The sequence below is a fragment of the Nerophis lumbriciformis genome, linkage group LG06 (assembly GCF_033978685.3).
Source record: "Nerophis lumbriciformis linkage group LG06, RoL_Nlum_v2.1, whole genome shotgun sequence".
In the NCBI taxonomy this organism is placed as follows: Eukaryota; Metazoa; Chordata; class Actinopteri; order Syngnathiformes; family Syngnathidae; genus Nerophis; species Nerophis lumbriciformis.
In genome coordinates, this window is record NC_084553.2 from 39,498,860 (window position 1) to 39,521,120 (window position 22,261).

General features: G+C 39.5%; 2 protein-coding genes across 2 annotated transcripts; both read right to left on the reverse strand.

Annotated features, from left to right (window-relative positions):
- Positions 1 to 33: 33 nt before the first annotated feature.
- On the reverse strand, positions 34 to 9,683 carry adpgk2 (ADP-dependent glucokinase 2). Its single transcript, XM_061964299.1, has 7 exons — positions 9,219 to 9,683; positions 8,185 to 8,344; positions 5,848 to 6,038; positions 5,663 to 5,759; positions 2,401 to 2,537; positions 2,192 to 2,328; positions 34 to 1,796 (listed from the first exon to the last, which is right to left on the reverse strand). Exons 1-7 carry the CDS (start codon positions 9,412 to 9,414, stop codon positions 1,239 to 1,241), a joined length of 1,476 nt encoding a protein of 491 aa, XP_061820283.1. The 5' UTR covers positions 9,415 to 9,683; the 3' UTR covers positions 34 to 1,238.
- A 472-nt stretch (positions 9,684 to 10,155) lies between these two features.
- Positions 10,156 to 21,730, reverse strand: ctsba (cathepsin Ba). Its single transcript, XM_061964301.1, has 11 exons — positions 21,569 to 21,730; positions 16,589 to 16,716; positions 16,417 to 16,502; positions 16,206 to 16,320; positions 13,593 to 13,708; positions 13,286 to 13,371; positions 13,065 to 13,211; positions 12,868 to 12,984; positions 12,661 to 12,789; positions 12,491 to 12,572; positions 10,156 to 10,668 (listed from the first exon to the last, which is right to left on the reverse strand). The coding sequence occupies exons 2-10, from the start codon at positions 16,709 to 16,711 to the stop codon at positions 12,499 to 12,501; spliced, it is 993 nt and encodes a 330-aa protein (XP_061820285.1). The 5' UTR covers positions 16,712 to 16,716; positions 21,569 to 21,730; the 3' UTR covers positions 10,156 to 10,668; positions 12,491 to 12,498.
- Between the last annotated feature and the right edge of the window lie 531 nt (positions 21,731 to 22,261).

Consider the following 22,261-nt stretch of genomic DNA (forward strand, 5'->3'; position numbering starts at 1 on the left):
AGTGGGAGAGAACTCAAAAACAACCAAAGCACATTTTGCTGTGTCAGCATTTAATCACAATAAAGTTAGTTAACGTGCATGAAAAAGTTACAAACTGCTTTTCCAACGATGCCACTTATCCCGACTGTAGATAAGAGAAAATGTTTGCAAACATCAGTATGACATTCTTTGAACCCAAAAACCACCACAATTTCACAGTAAAAACATGACCCGTTAGTGTTCAGCTTAGCTTGCCATCACAAAAGGAGAATACCCAAAAGATTCCCTTCAAGGAATTAAGGCTCATTGACATCAGCATATATTCTCAGTACAGCATCAGACTAATATGATGTAGAGAACATCAATTAATGGAGGCATCCTTTTTTTTTTTTTTTACCTCATACAACAGCGTTGCAAGTATTGCAGGGATGCATGGAAACGTGGACTGAATTGAAGATTTAGGAAAGTGGTGAAGAAATAAAAAGCACAAAGGATCTGGAATGGTTCTAGAGGCAGTCCTTGCGGACTATTTGGTCCTAAAAGAGTCTCACACACACAATGTGATTATATAAAATGGAAAGAAAAAGGAATCCAGCATCTGACTGTTGCATCATTTCACTGTGCGTGAAAACATTAAACATTCTTTCACATGCACTGGGAGGGTGCCAACATACCTTCACTTGTGATAAAATGAATACTTAGATTTTTAGTTCAGACAGTAGAAGTGTAAACGGTCTATGAAGAGCAGACAACTCCATTTTTAGGGAGCCGCAACCATTGAAATCCTCTGATCTAGCGTTAGAATCTGTTTTCAAATAAGATGCGAGAGGAAGGTACCAGGATTGAGCCTCACTGCAAATATATGACGATCAAGCAAATATGACTGGCCTGCACATTTAGTCATACTTGGAACTTTTTAAACTGTAAGTAGCAAAAAAAACTATGTTTTTTAAATTTGCATAAAATGATGCAACACTGGCAGCATTCGATTTAAATTGACTCCAGATTCAACATGGCTGACTTAAAGTCACATGACTACAAAGACAAAAATGGCGTGTAAAGGGAAGTGTGTCAGAGGAAGACGGGTTCAACAACTCTGACTAAAAAATACTAAATGCATATCTTTATCACTGAGGAGCCAATGTACCGGTAGACTTGCTGGAAAGGTCTAGAAAGAGCTTGTGGTCCATGGAGTCCAAGCCAGTGTTGCTCCAACAAACATGTTGCATCACAACATTGCTAGCGGTGTGTGAGTGTGTTTAGATCTGCAGCACCAGGCCAGCAGCTGAGATGTTGTCTCCTCCGCCCGCCGTCTGGTACACCTCTGTGCACACCAGTACGGGTGCCACGCAGATTTCGTAGTCGTCCTCCTCCCAGCAGCTGACGGGCCGACTCTCCTGCAAGGCGATGCGCTGGCTTCCCTCCCGCCGGCTGACGGAGAAAGAGTCGTCCATGATGAGGCGGGCCTTGCTGGGGTCGATGTCGTTGGAGCCGCACACGTGGCGATTGGCCGTCAGCGAGGCTTTGGCTGTGGCCGACATGGTGTTCTTCCACTGGGAGCCTCGAGTCACGATCATGGCCTGGAAGGCTAACGTGTGCACGTGCAGGCGGGTCAGCGGTTTGCTCCAGGCGTGGGCGTCGTCAGCCTGCGCGCTGGCGTCTTTATAGCGTTGGTTGACCAGGCGGTAGACCTCCCTCATCTGGTCCAGCACGGTGGCGACACGAGGGTTTGGGTCTGACAGCACGGTGATGTTGGCGCCTTTCAGTAAACTCAGCAGGTTGGGGAGCTCCTGCTCATTCATGCCTAAAGAGTCCGCCTGTGGAGCACAAACAACAAAAACCCATGTAAACTAGCATGGAAGAGGGGAGCCTTACTTTGTATCTGAGTGTTTTCTACCAAGCATGCTTTTGATTTGTTGCTAGTGAAAATTGCAACATTACTTTTAGGGAGTTTGGCTGAGTCCGCACAGTGCTGCTTGAGTGATTTTTTTTCCTGGAGCCGGTGTTAAGTCTGCCACCGTATGTAATGTCACGTGCAACAAAGGAATCCAAATATGACACTTTGATTTTACGTGAATCAAAAACCGGTAGTACGGACGGAATTTGGTCAGTGCCTATTAAAGTCACAATCCTACCTGCTAAAAATAAAAAAAAATTATTCATTTTCTCCCAACTCTGATAAGTGACATTTGATGTTTCTAAAGATACGTACATGAGGAATGACGTAATAAAGCAGGTCTTCCATTATGCTCTCCTCTACAAAGCTGGCCATCTCAAAGTGAACACCGATGGTGGGAGAGGAGGAGACGAGCACTTCTGCCAGGCGGGAGAGCAAAGCGCCACGCTCACCTGAGATGGAGCAGGACGGTAAAACATTGGCTGTATGACGAGCGAGCAAAACAAGTTCATTTCCACTCTTACCTGACTGGAAGGGGAAGTTGTCCATCATTTGTAAGCCGCCCACAACGAGAAGGTCAGGATCAAAGTCTTGGAGTTTCTTGTCAAACTCTTCCATGGACGCCAGGTAGGGATTATGGTCATCACTGTGGACGATGTACCTGCGCACCACCAATTAAATCTTTTTAATAATGTTGTCTCTTAAGTGACCACAGCACAAACTACAACCACAGTAACACACGTATTGTTGTGTTAAAAGGGAAAGTGCACTTTTTAGGGGGGAATTTTGCATATCATTCAAAATCCTTAAGACAGACGAGGTGGCTAACAGTACAGCGGATGGTAGTCATCTATTTCGGTCATAAAGCCCTGCAAAAAAACAGCCAAAAAACGCCAACAATAATCAATTTACATGACCTGAACATCAACCAAGTACTAGTGATATTGTTATTATAAGCGCTAACACATAGGAACTACTTTTAGCGGCCCCGAGATCACAGAGCGCCAACTACCTTATGCAGCTATTGACACACTGAGCCGTGTGAGATGCTGCATCGCCCCTGAATTGGTAAAAGTTCATTCTAGATGATAAATAATGCCTCACTTGTACAGTACAAGGTTGTGGGCATAAACCGAGGAGTTGGTCAACTTTGACATTCAATTTAGTTCTGGAGATGGCGAGAAAGACACATTTTTATTTTTTACCTGTGTGAGGATTCTGATTAATTCTTAATCTAAACATGAAGATACACACATCCCATCAGTCTGTATCCCAGTGAGAGCAGACATTGTACAGTAAGTGATTGTTTTATTATGTTGGCAGTTTGTGTTTCTTGTTTAGCACTTAGTAATAATGCTACTTGCTGGACCTGATTATCACTCAGTTTCTAAGACTTGTAGATCATCTTCCGTATATTCAGGCTCAAAAATATAAGGTTCTGGATCATAATTTGTCCAAAAGTAGTCGTCCTTGGCTCTCATGATGTCTGCTATGATTATTAGTAGTTGTTGTGATGACTATGTGAAATTATTACGCAGCCGTATGTTAAAAATGACCAAAATTCATGAATACTACATGTTATTATGAATGTGCGTGTTATTACATTACATAAATATACTTACAGCCAGAGTTGTAACAAGGATTTGACAAATGCCAAGGTCAAAAAATGGTGGTCCAAGAGAAGATTTGAAAGGCTAAAATCCTGGGTTTTTCCAGCACCATATACAGTAAATTATATTACCTTGAGAAACACAATGAACAATCCACTTTTTTAAAAATTACTATGCTGAAGTTACGCGCATTAAACAATTTAACATTCTTAAAACATAAGCTTGAAAACTTCAACTCGACTCCAGCATTGACTTAAAACTCACGACCTCCTGATTCGTAGTTCATATTTTAGTCACGCGCGCAACAGGGGAAATCGGAAGCGAAGGGAGAAATTCTGTTAATACTCTAATCAGTGACAGCATGACATATGCCGGAATAGTTTGGAGTAAAATTTCCAATGAAGCGCCTTGTCATTCAATAATTAACATTTGACATGCGCTTCTTCAAACACGGATAGCAAAGCTCTATGCACAGCGTGTGTTCTGTGTTTAGGGCTGACTGACACGACAGTTTTATACCAACAGTCTTTCACATCAATTTCGTACTGGGGAAATCAACATTACTTACGTCAATAGAGTTTAATGTTAACGTTATGTTGACGGCACATTTCGGATCGAATGATGATTTAAGCAAAAGTGGACGATATTGTCTGGCGTTGTAGCAGGTTCAGCTGTACATGGCCAAAGATCTTATGAGAGACAATGATCTACCACATTGTGACATACAGCGCACACGATGTACCACACAAAGTACATTGACAGTATGTCCTATCATCTTCTTCTTGTCACTTCAAAAAAGACAGAGGACATGACCTCAGTGTCCTCAATGGTAGTTACTGCCATGCTTACAGCATGTATATAAAACGTTGATGGAGGCTTTAGGATGCTTTTACAGCGCTTTATAGGCAAAATACAGCAAATCCCATTACCTCCATTGTTAGCTGACTTTTGCTGGTGTTAATTTACGAGTCAGAATGCATAAAAAAAGACAAATGTGTGTGCTTGTCTCACATAAGGATTGTGAATGACAGGCAAAATTCCCAAAAATAATGCAGTTCCTCTTTAACACCTCTTTAATTATGGAGCTAAAAAAAACTCAAAAGTCTGAAACTGAAAAATCAAGTTTTGATGTTGAATTTGTAAAAATACATTTGTATATTCAACATAAAAATTAGTACACAAAAAAATATTTATCAGGTAAAAAATAATTAAGATTTTGTCTGATAATTCTTTTGAACAAAATTATTTTTTTTATTTTTCACTTTCATATATTTTAATATTTGAGCTTCTGTTTTTTTCAGATTTCAATTTCTTTTCTACAGTTTCAATGTGTAATTTATTTTACAGTTTCAGATCTTTTTCAGATTAAAATCCTTTTTTTCCCCCGAATTTTGCGTGCCATCAACTGAGAGAGGCGTGGCATCATAGAGACCACCTTGCCTTCAGGGAACGTAAAAACTAAACAGTTCAACTCCACACTTTACGTAGGCCCCACCAGAGGTCCCCAACCATCGGACACAGCCGCAATTAATTTATTGGAAAAATAATATACTGTTAGAGAGCCCATATTTTTGGCATGTTTATGTTTTGTTTCATTCTGCTTCGCTGAGTGTTCACTTCTGCACTTAATTTAGCCGTAGTTAAATACACCAAGGACCAAAGTAAAACCAATGTCACCAAATGTGTTATTATAAACGACTTTGGGTTCGTTTTGTAACGTCCAGTTGCTTATTTGTGTCCGCGTGAATCTTCCGATTGTCTCCCAGCTCCCCACAATAAACAAAAACACAAGTGGGGTAGGTTTGCTCTACACAACGTGTTTCCTGGTTATCGCAGACACCCAAGTTGGCTCGACATAGCATACGAGATGCCAGGAACAGTAATTGAGCGGATGAAATATGAGAAAAATAGAAGAACAGGAGAAGAGGTGCCCACCATACAGATTTAATCGAGCATGCCAATACCGATGAGGCTAAAGATAATGAGACAAGACAAACTCACGAGTTGAAATAGTAGCTCATATGTCACATATCGGTTTGTATAATATTTAATACAGCTCTTGTACTCGGTCGCATTAGATCGTGCAGGTGTACCTAATGTTGCGTCCAGTGAATGTATGGAGTTCAGTAAAACAATAAAAACCACCACGCTCAAGTAGGGACTATCAACAGCTTACCTGTTGGCTCTACGGGAGGAATAGTGCCCCCATGTTGCCCCAGATGGATACTCCAGGATGAGATGAATGTCAGGCTCGTCTACAATGTTGCCTGCCACTAAAGACAGAGTTGAAGATGATTATGGCTGGAATAAATTCATGTAATAAGTGAATACTAGAATTGCAGCATGTGTGCATGTCTGTACCGGTGATGTGCTGCGATAGGACATCAGTAAAGTCGTGGCTAAAGCTTCCCCCTAGCAACACGTCACAGCCCTCGGTTGCCATACGGCCTGCTATGACAGGGGCATTGCCGCCCACCGCCCACCTGTTTCCAGGTAGGTCCCGGGACGCGTCGACTAACTCGCTGAAGAGCGTCTCATTCAGCACAAAGCGCCTGCAAAAACGTGAAAACAACCGCAAATAAGACTTGTTCAACGGGTTTGTTATTTGTGTGCAAATGTTTAATAACCTCGAGGCCATTTTCTCTGCCAATGCAAAACAAACATAACACACCTCCAGTCAGCAAAGTTAACTTATTAGTCATTTCTCTGACTTACTAATAGTGATGGGCCGATTGATTCCAATGGTTCCAATACTTCTGACCAGTCCCATTATTCTCATATTACAATATGGATACTTTTACATACGTGGGTTTGAAAAAAGAAGTTGGAACTTGTCACGTGACATGATCTAATTTGCTAAGTTGATAAGACAGTGGGTTGGGGGATGACTAAAGCACCAACGATACTGATACTGTTACTTTGGCAACTGATAGCGTTACTTTGGCAAAGCACCTGTTTATAAGTAAATAAGACACTACCATATCAAGTGACAAATTAAATGCCATGATTACTTATTCAGTGTACCCCATAGTCATTTATTTGCAGTGGCCCGCCACCAAAAAAAATTGGTGCTACCTTTTATGCTTAAGATAATGTTTATGAGCGAGGGAATAAACACATAATAATGAAACTGTCTGTGAATGAAACTTGTTTAGCAGGTGGTCATAACTCTGCGGTCCAAGTATTGTGACAAATATAGCAACTTATTCTGTAACAGAACTGCACCCTGTAACAGATTATTTCTGCTTCCATTGTTAGCTGAACAGCTGCAACCTGTGTTTTCGAACAGATTGTCTTCTACATCACCGTGTTGACAGAGCCTTATTATATTTGCAAACGTTGATTTGCGCTTTATCTCTTGTAATGAATGTTATTAGAGTGTGGCATGGGTTGTGTTTTTAAAGTAACCAGTTGACTTTATATGCTTATTTGTGTTTCATTGTATCCATTAAACGATGTCCAATTGTATTTACAATCAGCAAAGTGTGTGAAAATACCGTCTAAAATGTCACAAATTCAGTCAGCCATTTTGATTATTCAGCGCCGAACACATTCGGTAGTTTCCAAAGATTCTACGTCACTGGAATTAAGTTTCTGCACTCTGACCATGTTATTAGATCAGTCATACAGGAAATACACAAACAATTTGAAAGAGATGTGCTGTTTATCATTCACAATCCTTACGTAAGTCAAGAACACATATGCTCGGCTTTTTTTATGCATTCAAAATCGTAAATAAATAGCTAAAAATTGAGTCAACAGATCAAGGCTCCTCTGCAGCACTCATCATACACTCTCTAAAAACCAACGACAACAATACTCTATTTACATGTTGTGACCTGAAAATATGAGTGATATTGTTCTAAAAGCGCCAAAGCAGATGGACTATTTTAGCGGCACATTGATAGGAGTGAGCTAATGCTAGCTTACGTTGCTGTTGTTGACAAACTATAAAACAGCTTCTGCGTCATCTACAACTTAGTAAAAAGTAAATTCTAGATTATAATTACTGCAGCTCTCATCTAGTAGTAGACAAATGTCGCCATGGACCGACAGGCTGGTCGACTTTCACGACCACGAGGTGGCGAAAAAGACAAAAATATGCATGCTGCAGCAACTTTTTTTTAACCATTCTTGAGGATTGTGATTGAATCTTCATGTAAACAGAATTATGTGAACGTCCTATCGGTCGACATCCAAGTGAGAGTTGGAATATTACAATGTTTGTTTTATTCTGGTTTAATATAGTTAGTTTGTATGTTTAGCACTTAGCAATGCTGCGTTTGCCAGTGTCACAATAAAGCTGCATCCTGGTAGCAGTCGGCTTTTTAAGACTTATTGCTCATCCTCTTTGTGTTCGGTCTCAAAAACATAAGGTTCGGGATTATAATTTTTCCCCTAAGTAATTGTTGTTGGCTCTCAAAAAGTCTGCTTCATTAGCATTGTTGTTGATGGCGAAGGAATCTTTGGTTCCTTGCGCGACATGACGTGACTGACTTCCTCATTAACTCTCAAAATGGCTCAGGAATCTCTGAGAGATTGATACTATTTTGATCATATTTATTTATCCGCAAACTTTGGAAGTCTTTTGGTGTCATAAATCAGATATATAAGATAATAGCTTCAATACTGACGCAACTTGTTTTTCCACCCTACTACTTTAAAGCAACTATTTGAACCAAAAACAAGACTGCTTACTCCGCAGCAGCTCCAGGTGCAAAGAAGTAGGCGAAGCTCTGAGACAGCTGCTCAGCACTATCTATAACGTCATGATGCAGCGGCTGGTCGGCAGGAGTGATGCCAATCTTATTGAGCAGCGACACGGCATCCACGATCAGGTCCACGCAGCCACCAAAACCTGCAAGATGAGCAGGAGGGATGAATGTGCAAAGTTTGTGAAACATGATGGCATGTTTATTATTAGGCATGCACAAACACAGCCTTGTGGGGGAGAGAAGTAGCACAGTAATTATTAAGCTGCTCTAAAATGCAATGCATCTTCAATGTGTGTGTGTGTTGCAACACGCAGAAGTGAACAATGCACTTTTGTTGCCACGTACTAGCTTCACTTGCCAGAGGACAAATATTATCCAACGAGGCTGACATGTGATGTTGACTCGTACTAATTACTGATAATCACCAAAAGTACTCTATAGTCGTAAACTGTGCAAAGGTTGACGAGATAACCACATGACAACAACTGTCACACTATTACTCTTATTTGCAGACACCTGCAGGCAGCAGAGATCTACGTTTGGATGTGTGATTAACAGATTAAAGTATTTGTTCATCAGTCGGGGGGGATGCTGCATTCTGTTTTGCAAGCAATAAAAACATCCATCCATTTTTTTTTACCACTTGTCCCTTTTGGGGTCGCGGGGGGTGCTGGAGCCAATCTCAGCTGCCTTCGATTTAAGATAAATTCCTGCATTCATTCGCACCACCTTGTAAAACATTCTAATGTAAGTGCAACTGAAAGAAGGCAGTAGAACCAGAACAAACTGGTGCAACTGGACAGAATATTTTAAAACCTATAATTAAAATGTATTTCATTGAGTCCACGAAGCAACTGTATTACTTAGTGCAGCACGCTTTTTGTTTAAAAAATATCAACAAATGAAGTCATATTTGGGAGGCAACTGTCAATAACGTATAAAAACGATATAATGGCCATTTAACTGAAAGAAACGACAGTTAGCTAACCTGAGCTAGCTAACTCTGCAATCACTTACCAATAGCCACCTTCGGTCTGGCGACGTCATTAATGCCGACTTTGCGTTCGGCGCGCAGCAGCGAGGACAAGACAGTGTCCAGCCGGTCGTCCAGTAGCCCACGGTCAGGTGACCGAAACCAAATGGCCAAAAAGAGCACAAATAAAGACACTAAAGGCCCATATTTCACCCACGAAGCCCTGCCGCCGCCTTCCATCGCGCACACCAACTAGCTTGACAAGGCTCTTGCTCACACTGAGGCACAAGCACTTTCCAAATGAGCGCCTTTGCGAGGTGTTTGTTTTGTGCAAAAGGGTGTCCCCGACGTAACTTACTGACGAATTAGTTACGTCTACTCATACATAATACATACATCAATACAAGTACTATAACATTGTAGACGAGCCAGTATAATGTATATTCCTACCATGGTTGTATGTTTGATTTTACAAGTGGTGGATAAAGCGACAACGGTGACCAAAACAAGCACACCCTATTCTAAAGGGGCGTGTTTAGCCTGACAACTAGGCGGAAGTAGAGTACCCCAGTCTCCCAGGCAATTAGTTTTCTCAAGTATATAATAAAATACAGGTTTCTCTTGGTTTGACATGTAACTCTACATGTAGAAGAGAAATGTAAATAACTACATCCCAAATGTGTGTGAATGTATTCTTCGTGCAGTGCAATTAGAGTGCTTTTCAGAGGCATAATATGCAAGTTTTCTGACATGTATGAACAATGAATTATGTAAGCCCCCCTTAGAAAGACCAAAACGTTATCATTCATGTCAACGTTTGAGAGAAATGTTGGGTTTTGCTTCAGTGCAGAAATGGGTGTGCCTGTCAGACTAGTGTTACACAAGGCACTGTGGTTAATAATGAATGAAGAGGTTGAAGCTGCATCCCCCAGTTCCATTATTAAAATAAATAATAAAGATGCAATAACGACAAATTCACAATCAGATCCAAACACTTTTATTCCAGAGCTAACATGTGTATGCCAATAGTTTGTTCAATTCAGGCAGATGAGAAAAACATGCAACTTTTCATTTTACTCCTTATTAAAATACATATAATTACTCTCATGATAACATTTAAAATCATTAGCATGCCAGATACAGAGAATACATCCCAAAAATGACATTGAACCATGAAACTGGCAGTTACATATCCATATCGATACAACTTGAGACGCAAGCTAATGGAAAAGTCAAACATGAAAAGCACATTTGTGACTGTCCACTTGTGCAAACTTCACATTAGACACACTTTTACAAAAAGAACACGCTTGTGTTCAGGCACATACAGTGGTTGCAGACATTCTAAGAGACACCTAAAAATGCAAACTAATGTTTTTGCTCCTGCTGCCAAAGGAAAGGTAATCAGGGATGCCAACAAAATGTGAGTTCCAGTGTAGGGGGTGGGGTGTGTCGCTCTCTAGTGAGTACATGTTGAATGAGAACAGTCAAAACCTACCGGTACACAAAGAAGGCTTCAGTTTATCCATACATGAAAGAAACATTTATGAGACTTAAAGGGGAACTGCACTTCTATTTTGGAATTTTGCCTATCGTTCACAGTCAGAGAGAAAAGAATACATATGTTTTTTGGAAGATACAGCTAATGGGAGTCACTATTGTATAGCATTCAAAGCCCTCTAAAACAACTTGAAATCCCTCAATCAACGTTTTGTATACACGCATATATAATAGACACACATATAACAGGTGTCTGTTATGTAGTAACAGACACCTACATAACAATATGTAATATGTACAACATTTACCGCATTTTGGTCATTTTAATCATTGCCGGAACTAATTATTCGGTGCATTTCTTTCCGTTTCCATAGCAGCGCATGTGTGTGTGCACGCAAGTGTGTTCTAATCATGGCAGATTTGGAAACAAACAACAAAGACAACTATTTTTGGACTAATGAGGATTCACAACATTATCTTTTTGAATATGAATATAGGGAGGATGAACTACTTCTTCTAGAAGCTAGTACAAAGGAAGAGTGAGAGGTTGGAGCAGACGGAACCTGAAAGAGTGAGGTGAAAGTGACTCGAAGCTGCAAAATAGGACATTTGAAGCCAAGCTAGTTTCGACATATATTGAGTGCTTACCAATAATTAACCGGAAAAAATGTCCCTCGCCAGCTTGTTCAGACAGACAACTGTCCATCGAGTGAGTCACACTTTATAATGACGGTGATACACGCAGCACGTCATGCGTGTATCATGACAGACAGCATAGGCTGTCTGGCTCGCTGTGTACAAACAAAACATGAAATGTGGACTAATACTTTACAGATACTGTAATAGGATTGTTCATGTTTCTCAGTCAGTACAGATTGGTGTCTTATTGCAGTGTTGTGCATTACAAACTCAAAAGCGTTCCGTGCTGACGTAGAAGCTAGCTTATCTCTTGCCGTAGTTAGCTTCTAGGGCTAATACCGAAGCACGCCGATGTGTTAGTAAACTAGAAAAATAGTTCCTCAGTGTTCGCTCTTACAATAATGTTGCTACATTTTGGTTATTATACAGGTTACTGAAGTATTGTTGACAATTTTCAAATTCAAATTTCAAAAGTGATTTAGTGGCAGAATTGATTGCTCCCATAAGCTGCATTGATAGCCATCAAAAGGCCGATTTTTACATGTTAGAATGCAAAAACAAAATAAAACCCTTTGTCTTCTTGTCTCTTACAATGATTGTGAACAATAGGCAAAGTTCCAAAAAAAAGTTCAGTTCCCCTTTAAATGGGCTGTTTGCAAACTTTACAAGGATGCCTCGAGGGCGCCAACTTTAAAATATTTTTAAGCAATACATCCCACCCAGTTACAGCTTTTGTTATACATTGACCTAAACAATGGCTATATGTAACATGCCATTAGCTTTGTGTGTTTTTAGTCAATGATAGCGATTTGGCTAGCTAATGTTAGCTATCACTGAATGTGTAGACTATCGTAAGAACAACATCACTGCAAATTGCTTTTGGTTAGGTGCATGCACTCCTTGTGTGTGAGTATAGACAAGCCAGACAAATTCCTTGGACCGACGAGCAATTTCTATTCAAAAAAATAAATAGTAATTGTGAAAAATAATTAAAAAAAAAAAGTTATGTTAAAACACTAATGGTAACATAAGATAGACGGTGGGGTTCGTGTTATAATTTTGCTTTAAATAAATGTAAATTCCAACAAGTTGCAAACAGCTCCTTTAACAGATTTCAAAACGATTAAATGTTATTCTGGTAGGTTAATCAGTATATTATTTTAGAGTGTGGTGTTACCTTTGGTTCTATTTGGGGATGCCTGCCACAATCTCAGACTCAATGCCACAATGATTTGATCCACGCAGGATTTTAAAGAATCCTAAAAAATGAGTGAATCAGATTAGTGGGATCATGAACGAGTTCAGATTAAAGTCCAAGAGTAGGAGGTATAATTTGTATTTTCTCACCATTATGACCCCAGTCAACGTTCCAGGAGTTGGCACAGAGCCAATAGGGTACGCCATCCTCCTCCCCCCAGCCAAGTATCTTGATGGCATGTCCGCCCAGCATGGACCCAGACACATGCTGGTACACCCCTGCAGACAAGAACAAAAAATAGTCAACAAATGTTTTCTTTAGCGACTTCATCAAATGCAGTGTGCATCTATGCTTACCAGACTTGTATAGAACAAAGTCTTCATACACGGTGAAGGCTCCTTCTACTGGGCCGTTTTTGAATACCTCAGATTTAATCTGCTCCTCATCTGACAGCACGCTGTACGATGTTTTGCCTGAAACATATGAAAAATATGTGCTGTATGCTTCAACTCTTTCCCATAATCAAGTTTCGGACATGAACTCTTTCTGTTACCAAAATGCTTGTCCATGGCGTAGGTCGGGGAGTATCCAGATTCACACTTGAGGACGCACTTGGGTGTTTCTCCACCTTCCCCGGAGCAGGGAGGTCTTGTACCATTCACGTGGTGTTCACAAGGCGCTATTGTGTAAGGACGGCAACCTACGGACAGGAAGACAAGTGCTAAGCTTGTAGATTCACTTGCGCCTTAGGACGGCGGTGAGTTTGTAACTTACCAATGTGGGAATTATACAGCCCACCAGAGACCAGTCCATCTTGGGTCCAGAAGTCCCAGGCAGCTGAAGGGTAGCCACCATTACATCTAAAATACATTTGTAGTTTAAATAATTTGACAGGGCTCTAATTTCCGCACATGCGGATTAAACACTCCAAAATTCTACACGTAGAAATCCAAAAGAGTATTGTATATGTAGCAGGTGAAGTTTTTGTAATGGACCTGTATTACTCAACAGCTACTGCAGGTTACTGCTGTCTAGAGAGAGCTGTTGGGACAGATTAGAGAAACTGCTGCTGGGCTCTCACCCCATGCCACAACCCTCGCAGCAGGTTAGCAGGTCCTCTGCGGAGATCTCAACGCTGACCTTTGCATTGCTGTGGATGCACACTCGGTCAGATATAGCCTCTGCAGCGCCAAAGGCCTGCAAACAGAAACACACACGATTACAAAACTTTTAACAACATATTGTAACTATGCGATTAAATGTCACATTTATTTTTTTTGGTGAGAACAATAAAGATCTAAGATTTTTTGTAGTTAAGTATTCAATTAAGTCACACCAGACAATTGTTAGACCAAATTTGTATCACGCAGCGGTCACGGTATGTCGTATGGTATATTGTAGGGCTATGAATATTTGGGCACCACACGATTCAGTTCGATTCTTGGGGGTAACGATACGATTCAGAATCGATTCTCGATTCAAAATCAATACTTCTTTAATAACATTGGGTGCCAGTTGTATGATTAACTACATTTCTCCATGAAATAGATAAACGACTGATACATTTCTATATAATTTTATATTTATTTTATTAATCTTTATTTTTTGTTTGATGAAATTCTACCCAAACATTTACTAAAGTGGCTAGACAGAACAGATTTGACAAAAATTTAATATTTTATATACATATATATATATATATATATATATACATACATATATATATATATATATATATATATATATATACATATATATATATATATATATACATATATATATATATATAAATATAAATGTTTTATTTTTTTTAGTTAAATGTTATATAACGCGGTCGTTGGGATACATTAAATAAAATAAAATTGCGTTATTCCCGAGATTGCGTCATATAGCAATCATTTTTTTACCCCTTTTTGAAAAAGTTATGCGCTGTCGCTCGTTTTTTTTTTCTTTTCGAAGACTTTTATCAATATTTACTGTGTAAGCGTTACAATTTGGTCGCATGTCTGCAAAGGTTGCGTCTCTTAGGATGCAAAGGACGACAGAAAGCAGCTTGCAGGTAAGAATTATTGTTTAATTCCAGTACAAGGCACAAAAACATACAGGGCATTAACCTAGCATGAAGCTAACTGGAATTCAAAGGGTCGCCAACGACGAACAACAAGAAAGTCTGAGTGTAGCAATGAAAACGGGTAACTGTTATGTGAAATAAACCAACACAGGACATGACTGGGAGGGTCATGACAGTAAGTTTGTAAATACGCAATAATTTGGTGAAAAACAATGCAATTGACTATGGGGGCACAATCATGTTGTATAAAACATTGCGTTAAATTTGACAGCGATATAGCAAACTTCAAGCTGTGTAACGCTAGTGTAAGTAGGGCCCAAAACAGGCTTTACATGTGTTCCTTATGTGATATGATTGTTCACTTTGAAGATTAGCAGTCTGATATTTTGCCAGGGAGTTTTTGCCAGTTTATTTTTCATAAAATTGGATAGAAATAAGATATAAACATTAAGTATACACACTTTCTTTTAAGAACTACTTTGACCACAATGGCTCCTATTATAAATTATATTTTTTTAAACAGACTGTAATCCTGGTACCATACTATGCTTTTTCCATGAAAACAGAATTAATCTCATTCTTAGTGCTTGAAAAACAAGAAAATATTGTTTTGTGTAATTGCACCCTTTAACCACTAGATAACGCCAGAAAACCATGATGTACATTTGTCAGAGTTTTGATGAGTTAAACTGCTATTAAACCACTGAAATGCAATGAAAATGATGTTGAGCAGTTATGTACAGTACATACACTGGCAGATCTATACCGTATTTTTCGGACTATAAGTCGCAGTTTTTTTCATAGTTTCAGTGCGATTTATATATGTTTTTTTCCTTCTTTGTTATGCATTTTCGGCAGGTGCGACTTATACTGCGGTGCGACTTATACTCCGAAAAATACGGTATATAAAAGACTTGTGTGAACTTGATAAACTCAACCAAGTCCTGCCTGCTTTCTCTCTCATTCCAGCTCAGTAGGCTGTGTAAAAATAATCGTTTTTTGTCTATTTGTTCACACTATCAAAATCCATGTTGTCATGACTTATTGACCTATTCAAGGGTGTAATTAACCAACCTCAAATATTCCACACTACAATTTATTCATAATACTTATTTAATATCTATTACATTATTCCAAACAGTTCAACCCCCCACCCCGAATGTAGAATCTTTCTAAATGGTTAATTAGGCTTTGTCGCTTCATTGTAACAATTGCTTTTGATAGATCCATAAATACCACTGCACAATACATTCGATTGCGTTAATAATTCCTTCACTTATAATATTTAGTGCCATCGATGTTGAGATATTATACCATCAAAGCATTGCGCTGGTATTCTACATAAAATCAACATAATGGGTATTTTGGCCACATAAATGTAGCTATGTTTTTCTAAAAGGAGTTCTGGTTGCCAATACAGACACTTGCTAGAACATGTATACCAAGGGTGTCAAACTCAAATACAGAGTGGGCCAAAATTTAAAACTGAACAAAGCTGCGGGCCAAGGTTGAACAAATTAACCTTTTTATTAGGGACCCAAACAAGTTTTGCATTGAATATTGAACAAGCAAGGCTACCACCAACCCCCCCCCCCAGATCAACTTTTCTTTTTCATTCCTCACCCAGCAGGAGCCACATGAGCCCTGATCTCTGATCTCCTTCAGTGTTGGACAGTCAGGCCACTGTAGCCTGGAGTCAAAATCCTTAGGCAGCTTCACACCCCCAGCATATTGAACCCTGCACAGAAGAGAAAATAAAGGCGAGGTCAAAATTGACCTGATCACAACTTGACACTCAACGGTCACTTCCTGGAGTTATACTAGCAAAACTCACATGACAGGAAGTTTGGGTCCCTTGAGCATAGTTCCACACAGTTTCTTAACATAGCTGTAGTCAACATTAGGGAAGTTGCGAGCAGCCTGCAGCAGACGAGCAGAAGATGTAATGCAGACGTTAGGGACAACCAAAGAATAGATGACAGCGCAAAAAGAAACAAAAAGCTCACCTTCCAGGTAGTGTTAATTTTGTTGATGTAGTCCACCATCTCAGCGGACAGTGGGTGGAGGTGGGGTTTGGCCGTGCTCACCGACAAGGTGGCAGCCAAGAAGAGGAGGGCTGCTCGCGACATATTGCCTGAGATGACAAACAAAAAGACAGTAGGTTTTTTTTTGTTAATAGGACACACAAAAAACGTCTCACAGCCAACTAAACGCCACTCTTTTGTCCTGTCATGTGTCACAAAGTGCCCTCCAGAAAGTAAACACACTTTGTCAGCACACTTCAACATGCAGCTCATTTATAAACAGTAAGTCTGTTCCCTTAAGTGTAACCGGACCACACTTCAGCACAAAATCACCATCCATAACATTATGTAGACCTACGCAATCTAATGAGATGGGAAAGTGCAGTACAATTTTAAGTGCACTTCAGGGAAAATGAGTCACTAGAAATGCTGATGAAGTGATGCAGGCCCTGTGCTTTGGAAAATGGGGGCAGTGGTCCATCAAAACCACTGCAAGCACAAACATTATGGAAGACTAACAATGCCATATTCACTTAATACAAGAACAAACAGTACAAACTGCAAGTCCGAAGCAAGCAACGTTACAGTGAATCAAAATCAGGAAGTGTTTAAAAGCTGTCATGGTAAGACAGGGAAGTGAATCTAGAATCATGTTGCAGTTGTCTCCATCCATTTCTAAGTAGCTTGATACCACATGGTTGATGATAATGGATTCATAATCCATGAAAAGTAGATGGGGAAATAAAAACGTACCACTCCCCTGCATTCTTATGACTTGTAGCTCACTAAAACTTGTTCACATCACTACAAGTTGCTACCTGTGCATGTGCAACCACTTGTTTTTGAAAAAATGTCAACAACACCGCAAGCAATGACTTGAATGTGATTGTGGGGAAGTATATGTATAGCACTTCTTCAAAATGAGCTCATAGTGAAAATCCAAAAGCAACATGGTTGTGACCTAAATCAGCTTTTAAAACCTAGAGTGGGCCAGTGTGCGCAACGTAGCAGCGTGAGTCAGACATTAATCAACCATGCATCTTTCCAACCAGTGAGACAAAACGGAAACCTGGGTCAAGTTATTTGAAATCAGACCTTTGCCTCCTAACACATTCACCTACTTCTTAGCGTAGCCTTATCTGATTACCTCTGTATGCAAATAGTTGTTACCAAGATGTTTTGTATTTGAATCAATAAGTAGGGCAGGAAATACAAAGCCATGTTATTTAGTATCTGGGAATTGACCAAGAAGTGACATAAGGACAATTAAACAATGTAAGCAGCTTGACATTTTTGTGGCGAACAATCAGATTCAATTATGCAGGTTTCATCTTGCCTTTAAATGTCAACAAATCCGCTAGCTTTTTTCTCCTTGACTGAGGCCATGTCCACACAAACATCGATACTTTAAAAACGTATGCTTTTCTATCCATTTTGGCCTATTATCCACATGTAAACGTATACTTATTTTCTTAAAAACTGAGACCTTTTAAGATGTGTGAATTGGTAAAAAAAAACATTCATGTTGTTTCCTGGGCTCCACAATAGCGTGCGCTGTTTTTTGAAAGATCTAATATATCACTATATTGATGCGTTATAATACCACCTAGTTAGCTGTAGCGGCTTTTCATTACATGACATCCAGTGAATGTGTTTTGGTGTGGCCAGAGACTGTTATGGATCGCTTTAACACCGAATGTGTTTTTATAATTTTTCGCTCATGTGTAGCCAACTGGACATAGCCTAAGACAAATCTCTTTCCTCGTTCCTTGTCAGATTACTGAGGCAAACTTTGAAAGTTGCATAACCATACACATAATTATGGTTGCGTTGCTGTAAACACAAAAATGTAAAAATGTGTACTTTAATTAACATATACTCATATACACACACATATATATATATATATATATATATATATATATATATATATATATATATATGTGTATGTGTGTATATATATATATATATATATATATACACACACACACACACACACACACACACACACATATATATATATATATATACACACACACACACACACACACACACACACACACACACACACACACACACACACACACACACACACACACACACACACACACACACACACACACACACACACACACACACACACACACACACACACACACACACACACACACACACACACACACACACACACACACACACACACACACACACACACACATATATATATATATATATATATACACATACACATACATACACACAGGTGTGATTGCAACATTACATTATGAAGTAAATACTATCAAGGCTATTGTAGTAGAAGGTTGTCAATACATTGAAAAACGGTTTTCAAATCAAACGTTTCACCGAAAGAATATCAAAGGGCCAGGGCTGAATGTAGTGAGTGTGAATGGAAAAAAACTAATGTCTAAACTAATGTACACGAAAACATGGTTTATTCCTAAAGCGCCTAAATGAAACAAAAACAAGAAAACACCTAAACAGAAAACAAAATACATCTAATCATAGTGAAATTAAATACATTAACTCATAGTAATCATTCGAAACACTGAAATACAATTAAGTAAAAATAACCAAGACCAATTAGCATCTGCACATATTAGTATGTATTTGGTCATGAAGAGTCATATTTTTCATTTTAGTGTAGCTTTCGGAATGTTCAGCCATTTACTTTTGCATAATCAGTATTTATTTACCAAAGTACAGTTGCCATTCTCATCTGCATATATAATACTTATTTAGTAATGTACAGTTAAGTACAGTTACCACTGCCGTGCCAATTTCAAGTATGTATTTTTTGAATATAGTTATGAACACAACAGCTTGAAATTTTGATATTGTGGTTTACACGGTTTACTGCAGCGTTTCTCAAAGTGTGGGGCGCGCCCCACTGGTGGGGAATAGAGACATGACAGGTGGGGCGCGAGGAACGGGAGGACATTTCACTTTAATTATTTTTTTTTAAATTATATACTTAGATTTTTTTTTTTTACTATGCTTTCATTTTCTATACACACTGTAAATCACTTTGTGATTCTGTCTGTGGAATCCGCTATATAAATAAATGTAAATTACTTATTTTTCCTGTAGGCTTTAAATTTTTCGGTAGGAGCGAAAGTTTGACAGACATAGCAACAGTAACTAATGGGGGCGGGGCTAAGCGGATCAAACTTTCGCGCGGATGGGTAGCAGGCTAATGTGTGGACCACAATTACACAAAATGGATACATTTGTGACTGGCACCTCAAAGGTCGTCGAGCCAGAGCCAGAGCCAGAGCCTGCAGAAAAACAAAAATCTGACGGGCCTAATCAACCATAAAGCCAACCGAAAAGAAAATATGATGAAGGGTATCTTGCTCTTGGATTCACGGCAGTGGTGGTGGAGGCAGAGGAGAGACCCCTGTGTGTTCTGTGTCTAAAAGCGCTAGCAGCAGACAGCATGAGACCCAACAAATTAAAGAGACACCTCGAGACCACACACCCCAATCACGTCAATAAGCCACTTGATTTATTTCAAAGAAAACTGACAGAGTACCGTCAACAGGAGAAGCGCATGGTAAAAGCTACATCAGTAAACAGTAACGCTCAAATGGCTTCATATAGAGTTGCATACAGAATTGCACAATGCAAAAAAACACATGTTATGTCCTCGGTTTCACCTATGTGCTTATTTAGGTGTCTTAATTTAATAATAATCAGGCAACACGTTTCAACTCAATGCCTCGGATCGCTCCCGTTTATTAACAACTTCGAGAGTCCAAACTCTCTCTCCCTCCCGTGACGTCACACACTGAACACATGCTACGGTGGCTCGGACATGACAAAACAGTACATGACACCTCACACAATTGCTGAGCAGCTCATTCTCCCCGCTGCAATAGACCTGGTGTCAGTCATGCTTAGTTATTTTATTTATTATTGAACTTGATGCAAGTTATACCACAGCTGCACAGTTATTTTATTTATTATTGAACTTGATGTTATGTTATGTTATTGAGTTTGAATGTATACAACTTGATGTTACTTGATGTTCAATAAATTTGAAAATGTTAAGCTTGGCATTAGCGTTCTGTTGGGGTGATGGGGGCAGGTGGGGCTTGAAAACTCCCCCTTGGCCAAAGTGGGGGATGACAAAAAAAGTTTGAGAACCACTGGTTTACTGTATGTTCTTTTATTACTTTTGTCTTGCTACCGTGAAACCAAATTGAATTTAACCTGCTCAGTGGCCTTGTGGTTAGAATGTCCGCCCTGAGATTGGTAGGTTGTGAGTTCAAACCCCGGCCGAGTCATACCAAAGACTATAAAAATGGGACCCATTACCTCCCTGCTTGGCACTCAGCATCAAGGGTTGGAATTGGGGGTTAAATCACCACAATGATTCACGAGCGCGGCCACTGCTGCGGCTCACTGTTCCCCTCACCTCCCACGGGGTGGAACAAGGGGATGGGTCAAATGCAGAGGATAATTTCACCACACCTAGTGTGTGCGTGTGACTATCAGTGGTACTTTTTAATTGAATATTCTCATTTTATTACTTTATACAAACAAAAAGTCACATATAGTCTACATTGTGTTCACCTTTTGGAGTCATTTTACATTAAGTTTTAATTGACATTTGACATTATCTCTTTGCTTAAACCGGCCTGCTGTCTTCTCGTGTCCATACCGGATGTGCATAATCACGTTTCTTCTCCACTATCACGAATGATATGGATTTGTCACACCCCACTTGAACAAAACATTCACCAGCCCCACCAAGAATACTCAACCTGTCGCGAATATTTCCACAATCCTTTAAAATACTTCCAAAAGTGCCTCGGCTAAATTAACCATCAATGCTAGTTCTTGTTTTGCTACTTTAGCGAAGCGTGGCAGCAGGTTTAGCTAGCGGCTAAGTGGTCGTCTTCGAAGTTTGCAGGTGAAAAGGAAGACAATAAGAATTACCTGCGTCTACTTTGTCAGCTGTTGAAGTGACTCCTTCGGCTCCTTGAGGCTCCCCGGACTGTCAGGACTGCAAACTAAATCGAAACTGTCACCCACTCAAGTCACTGCTGCCATTTAGGACATTCGGTCACGTGACTAGTCACATGAACTCTGCTCATGTGATAAACACGCGCGCGCACGCTCGTACACTACTAACATGACCACACGCAGTCAAACAACAGACTTCTGTACAATTGCACAAGCACGTTTATACTAACAGAAGCACTACTTACATTAACACAATAAAATGTGTGCAACATGTCAATACAATCATACAATTCACTCATGCAAATAAGAAATGGCATTATTAAAGGAGAACTGCATTTTTTTGAATTTTGCCTATCATTTACAGTCTTTATGTAAGACAACACATATGTTTTTCTTTTTTATGCACTCTAAATAGTAAATAAATGAGAACAAAAGTCGCTCTATTCTGCCAATAAAGACTTAAAAAACAGCCAAACACCTCGATTAATGTTTTATATACATGATGCAATTATATATGTAATGTAGTAGTGGGCACATTTATAATGTTTAAGTATTTTGAAGCATACACGTCACATTAATTTAATAAATGCACGATGTTTACTTTTTTTTTATCATCACTGATTACTAGGGCTGCGAATCTTTGGGTGTCCCACGATTCGATTCAAT

Excerpts from the sequence above, each read along its gene's own strand:
- adpgk2 (XM_061964299.1), bottom strand. The coding sequence starts at position 9,414 with ATGGAAGGCGGCGGCAGGGCTTCGTGGGTGAAATATGGGCCTTTAGTG. Across the intron at positions 8,345-9,218 it reads CAGACCGAAGGTGGCTATTG|GTTTTGGTGGCTGCGTGGAC; the intron begins GTAAGTGATTGC and ends CTCATCTTGCAG. Across the intron at positions 5,760-5,847 it reads CCTATCGCAGCACATCACCG|TGGCAGGCAACATTGTAGAC; the intron begins GTACAGACATGC and ends CTCTGTCTTTAG.
- ctsba (XM_061964301.1), bottom strand. The coding sequence starts at position 16,711 with ATGTCGCGAGCAGCCCTCCTCTTCTTGGCTGCCACCTTGTCGGTGAGC. Across the intron at positions 16,321-16,416 it reads GGACCCAAACTTCCTGTCAT|GGTTCAATATGCTGGGGGTG; the intron begins GTGAGTTTTGCT and ends TCTTCTGTGCAG. Across the intron at positions 12,790-12,867 it reads CTTTGTTCTATACAAGTCTG|GGGTGTACCAGCATGTGTCT; the intron begins GTAAGCATAGAT and ends TCTTGTCTGCAG.